A 6,260-nucleotide genomic window follows, 5' to 3' on the forward strand; every position below is an offset into this window, starting at 1 on the left:
AAATATATATTTTTTAAGCTTCTTCAAAGGTTAACTTAAAAGAACTACCTATTACAACAAATAATGGAGTTAAAATTTAAGCACTTATTTTTTAAATATAATCTTCTTCACAGGTTAACTTAAAAGAACTACCTATTACAAAAAATAATGAAGTTAAAATGATATTAGCCAATAGTTTGCAACAAAAATAATTTTTGTAAATTATAATGTTAACAAATGTGCATCTATACTATAAAATAAATTAAAAAAAATTTAAAGAAAGAAAAATAATTGCTTTTCATTTATGTAAATATATATTTTTTTTAATAAGAACAAATAAATTTTCATTACAATAGTATTGCCTAACGCCAAGTACTAATAACTAAAACAAAACACAATTTAATTGAGTAAAATACCCTTCCGCAATTAGCTGCTACTTGAAAGGAAGGGTCCAAGGTCTTGGACACTACATATAGACCCTCAACCAAATGGAAAACATTAAAAAAATAAAAATAAAAATCCATAATACCCGAATATGTCCACGTCATGCCGGCCGTGAAACAGGGCAGTTGGCCAGCAGTCGGCGGCCTTCATTCCCCGGCAGTTGGGAGATTAAGAAAGAAAAGTCCTAGTTTTTACCTCTGCAGTAAAGTGAAAAAAATCATGTTAGTAAAAAGAAAATGCACGTGAGGTTCAAACCGTGCACGTAACCGTGCGGTGGGGATTTTCTGTGTGTGAGAAAAAAAGAGATTCAAGAGAGAGAATGGCATAATGGGTTGTGCAGATCCACACAGAGTATAACTGGGTCTCACATTACTCCATCTGAGGACATTTGGAATTGGATTCGAGGATTGAGATCACTTTTTTCTGGGTCAATAACGTTAGATTTTGTCCCAAAAACGAAGGATTTTGGATAAAAAACGAGGAATTTCGGTTCAGGGATTATCAGGCATTGCTGTATTCCTCTGTGTTGATTTTCTGAAAATTTTGAGTTTTTAATTTTTATTTTTTTGGAGTACTGAGCCTTGTTTGGGATGTATCATTTAAGGTCTAGATTGAGAAGCTATTGAGGTTGTTGGGCCGGTTTAGAGATAACCGGGATATAGGGTTGGGCTATGTGATAAGGTCCGATTGCATTTAACGCAGAGGGATTGAATCAGAGGGTTTGGAATTGGAGTGGAGATTGCCTGCATGGAATTATAGGTGGGTTTTGGGGAAGGAGATACCCAACTTGAGATTACAGTGTGGGTGCTGTAGAAAAGGCACTTTGGAGAGGCCCACTAAGGAATAACTGTGTGGCTGTTGCAGTTAAAACCTGATTTGAGATACCTACTTTGGAAGAAGTGCGCAGAAAAAATTGTTTAGGGAAACCCACTTTAGAATCACGGTGTGGGTGTTGCAGAAAAAATTATGTACAGAGGCATCCACTTTTGGAGATAAGAGAGATTGGTGGGAATAGCAGAGAAGGTTTGGAGTGCATCTGGAGATTGATTGCCTGTTTTTAATTTCATTGTGTGTGTTGCAGAAAAAAAATCTGCCAAGTTTGCTGATCTGGAGATAACCATATTCTCCACTTGAAAGCAAATCCAGTAGACGCACAAGATTTGGACCAAGTTCAGTGATTGGTAGGCTATTTTTGCTAACCCTGTGAATTTCAGAGGCTTTTGAATTCATTTCAGTTTTGCAGATTCGATACTCAGAAATTTGATAATGAATTGCTTTCAAATCTTCGATTGGTTTTAAGTGACCAATACCATTTAATATGAAAATGTGGAATTTTGAAATAGAATTGTATTGTAAGGCTTTCGATTCATTTTGGTGACCTTTTGAAGCAAAGAGATGCAAATGGGATTGTTTGAAATAATTGATGACTTGGTTTGGTGATCTGCAGGAAGGATTGATTTTGTGAAATTGTAGTCATGTTGGACACCCAAGGCTGCATCCTGTCCGGTTTACGCGAACAAGATCAGGTGAGAAAATGCTATGATGCAGAATGCGAAAAGGAGAAGAGAGCGTTCCAAGAATCAAACTTAGATCATAAGAAGATCAAGACTTTTGGCACCGGCATGGTGACTGTTAATGTTCTCGATAAGAGCAGGTGCCAACTTGAACCTTATGACAGTGAAAGCCAAGGTGAGGGTTCCCACGATTCTCTGCTTCCAGGTCTTCATGATGACTTAGGTTTGGATTGCCTTGCATTGACATCTAGGTCATATCATGGCTCATTGGCTCGCGTAAATAAGAGGTTCAAGAATCTTATTATGACTGGTAAGCTTTACCAGTGGCGAAGGCAGCTTGGGGTAGTAGAGCAATGGATTTACATGGTCTGTGATTTGATAGGATGGGAGGCATATGATCCCTATAGACAACGTTGGATGAGGTTGCCTAGGATGCCGTCTGACGAGTGTTTTACTTATGCTGATAAGGAGTCCCTGGCTGTTGGGACCGAATTACTTGTTTTTGGCAGAGAATTACTTGGATTTGTTATTTGGAGGTATAGCTTATTGACCCATACTTGGTCCAGGTTACCTGGGATGAATCTCCCTCGGTGCTTATTTGGTTCAAGCAGCTTCGGAGAGATTGCCATAGTTGCTGGGGGAAGTGACAAGGATGGAGCTGTCCTCAAATCTGCGGAGCTCTATAATTCTGAGGCAGGCACTTGGGAAACACTGCCTGATATGCATTCTCCACGGAAGCTATGTTCAGGCTTTTTCATGGACGGGAAGTTCTATGTAATAGGAGGAATGTCAAGTCACACCACTTCCTTGACATGCGGTGAAGAGTACAACCTTCAAACTAGGACTTGGAGAAAGATCCGGAACATGTTCCCTGGAGGAAATGGAGCTGCCCATGCACCTCCATTGGTTGCTGTGGTAAGTAATCAGCTATATGCTGTTGAATATTCTAGAAATGAAGTGAAGAAATATGACAAGGAAAATAATACATGGAGTGTCCTGGGTAGGTTGCCTGTGAGGGCAGATTCAACCAATGGTTGGGGTTTGGCATTCAAGGCTTGTGGTAATGCCATTCTTGTCATTGGTGGCCAAAGAGGGCCTGATGGTGAAAGCATTGTTTTGAATACATGGAGGCCTACATCTGATGCTGGAAGGCAAGTAGAATGGAATGTTCTTGCCAACAAGGAGCGTGCTGGGGTATTTGTTTATAACTGTGCAGTGATGGGTTGTTGAGTTCACCTTAATTTTTGGCCTCGCTATGTCTCTTGTTATTGAATCTTTCCACAACATAGATCTGTAAGGCCTTGCACAAGTCAAACAAACTCCTTTACAAGGTTTTACATGTTTGGTAGGTGATAGCCGGGAAGATTTTGATCTTTGCATCAGAAATTACAGAGATCACCTTGGCCAAGGAACAGCTACAAGCTTAGAGAAATGAATTCTTCTTTTAGGCAATGATGATCTCTGGCCAATTCTTGAGATTGGCGAGGCACCTTTTTCATGAGTATTCGCTGATAGAGTAATTTACTCCTAATTCTGTATTTTTGACAAGTCATTGCTTCAATCACTCTCAATCATGATTATGAGAGCTTGTGGAAACATGAAATGCAGAAGATAAAGAGATAGAATAGTAAGGGTAAAGCATCTTTTTCATCCAAAAGGCTGTTCTAATTTCACTCCACAGAATCCCTGCAATCATAAATTGAACTAAAAAATAGGGCTCTTATTTTTAGCCATATTAATGCAATTACTTTAGTTTTCTCTCTGATGCTTTGAGTTCATGGGATGAATTTTGAATTGGGTCTTAACAGTCCTTAGGGTTTTCTACTTTGAGTGCTTAAGCAATATTTCTTAGAGTAAAGCACTTTTTAAATATTGCAAGCGCATGGTCCAGAAACCCAGCTACCAGAATACTTGAGGGCCCAATGCATACTATGTTCACTTTCAGGTTTCAGATATTTGCAATATGGTTCTGACCTATGGGCACAATGCAAACTGTATGTACTCTATTGCATTGGACTATATGTAGAAAATTGTGTTGTATGTGAAGACAAATCCTGTTCCCTGCAATCTCATTATCAGTTAGTTTACCATCTTGTTGCATATTTTTCCAGTTGTTATGGCATTCTTGCATACTGGATAAGAGCTCTTGAATGTAATGTATGTGGTTTTATTATATTCATTATTTTACATACAACCACTGGGAAAGAGTAATACCTTATTATGCATTTTCAGTGATTGGAGATGCTGTATAAGATCTCTAACATAATGCATATCATTTTTGTCTGTTCATAATTTTGGATTCAGCCACTTGATTGCTTTCACATTTGCAATGGTTGGATTTAAAAGTTCTCAACTGTGGGCTTATGAGGTAATGTTCTGTTGCTTGCACATTGTTGAGCTTTCAAATAGTTGGATTCTTTTATTATTTAAAATTTGCTTGTATGTAAATGGCCAATTACTATTTGTTGAATTCATTGCTAGAAGGTAGCAATGACAGATGACATTCGTTGTGTACATAGGAGGGGTATGGGGTATCTGAGTATTTTTTATGTCATAACTGCTACCTTAATGACGAGGTTTAGCTTACATTTTTATGAAGAATTATTCTAAGTGGTTCATGTTTCTTGAGGATGCCTTCTTTCTTCCTTGCCCTTTCATACACTATATATATGATGTAGGCAAGCCATTGCACGTGTTCACTTACTCCAACATTTCATATGTAAATACTAATAAACACAAGGGAGACTAAAATGGAAAGCTAAAACATGTCTTGCCACATTTTTCATCTACTAGTTCATTGCAATACTGATTGACAAATGACATGAACTGCATTGAGGTCAAAGGTATGTTTATCAAATATTCATTTTATACTCTCAGTTATTCACATGCTCTGCTTCATTATGCCATTGCTAGTAAATTGTTTTGGAGCAGTTTTAGCTGTGGAGGTTTCTCTACTGTTTAACTTTTCTCATCATTCTTTATGAAAGACTCCCTTCTCTAAAGCATACTCTTAATTTAAACATGAAAGTTGAAACATTAATCAACAGTTTCTTGCAAGAGGTGTTTTTGATAAACAGTCCACTTTCTATGCTCATTATTTTTGCGTGGGGAGAGAGGGTACAGGTATATACTATCCAGGTATCATAAGCATTAAACTGCATATTTGAGTTCTCGCATGTGCTGGCTAGGCAAATGTGTCTGGTGCTGCTACCTTCTGAGATGTAAGTCTTATTGATTAATCAAGTATGCATCTCTTTTGAAATCCAAATATTACTACTTGTTTTGCCAATGTGGTTTTTATTATTTAATCCCCAATGCATCTAAGCTAGCCTTACTCTGTAAAGCTTCTGCGTCTTCTATTCTCTGTACAATCTGATTTGCTGCTATATGATTTTTATCTTCCTTCCTATTTGGATTTATTTTTATGAAAAATATAACATGATTGATTCAAAGGTTATATTTGTGGTAGGATAGCATTGTGGATGCAGTGCCCATGATCTTTGCACCTTATGTTGACTCAATCTGTACCTAAAATCAATATTTCACTAAATACAATAAACAGAAAGCCACTGTTGATGCTAAATAAGATTAGTTTCATCTTTTCTTTTGGCTTGAAGTTGCCTTCTTTAGGACCAACTTACTTCCTTCTTTCATACTTGTAACGGATGTTCAAATAATTCACAGCAGCATGTGCTGTTGTTTGGTTTGTTATGTAGCCGAGCACTAGCAGAGTTCCATTTTCTGTAGGTGACTTGGACTTGTAAATAATGCTTGTTTCAATTTCAGTCTACACTATCTGATTTTGACAAGACAACTTTTTTAAATTTAGAAATTGATTATGCATTTCGATTTAAGTAAAGCTCACGATGTTCTGTGGAATTCTGGCTTCAATCATGGTATTCTTTGGCCTGAGACTACAAAACTTGTTGCACCTTTTGTAGCAGAATATTTGCTCATCCTTGTGCGTACATCTCTGTAATGGATTATCAACAGAACCAGGGGTAATGTTTATTGCGGAAAACAGGAAAGTCTTTTATTAGCTCAACTGCATGATAGATTAGTATGAATGGCTGATATTAGAAATCAGAGAGTGTTTAGAGCTGGAAGAAATTTGAGTCTATGAAGCAAAATAACCGAAATGTAGAAACTCAGAAATAATAGAATTATGCAAACAAATAGATCATATTGCAGAGATATTTAAACTCTCACTCTAATATGCAGTTGCCACAACATTTACTTGAAAGAGCGCAAAGCAAAGGGTTATGCACAAATTGTAGCACTACCAGAGGATTATGAGCTCTCATCGTGAAGAGTGATAGCTTC

At 37.3% G+C, this 6,260-nt stretch overlaps 1 protein-coding gene across 1 annotated transcript; it reads left to right on the forward strand.

The window, feature by feature from the left end:
• Positions 1-650: 650 nt before the first annotated feature.
• On the forward strand, positions 651-3,699 carry LOC131041295 (F-box/kelch-repeat protein At5g60570). Its single transcript, XM_057974336.2, has 2 exons — positions 651-1,604; positions 1,871-3,699. The coding sequence occupies exon 2, from the start codon at positions 1,899-1,901 to the stop codon at positions 3,165-3,167; it is 1,269 nt and encodes a 422-aa protein (XP_057830319.1). The 5' UTR covers positions 651-1,604; positions 1,871-1,898; the 3' UTR covers positions 3,168-3,699.
• Positions 3,700-6,260: the final 2,561 nt, after the last annotated feature.

This window comes from Cryptomeria japonica, chromosome 11 (genome assembly GCF_030272615.1).
Source record: "Cryptomeria japonica chromosome 11, Sugi_1.0, whole genome shotgun sequence".
Classification (NCBI taxonomy): Eukaryota; Viridiplantae; Streptophyta; class Pinopsida; order Cupressales; family Cupressaceae; genus Cryptomeria; species Cryptomeria japonica.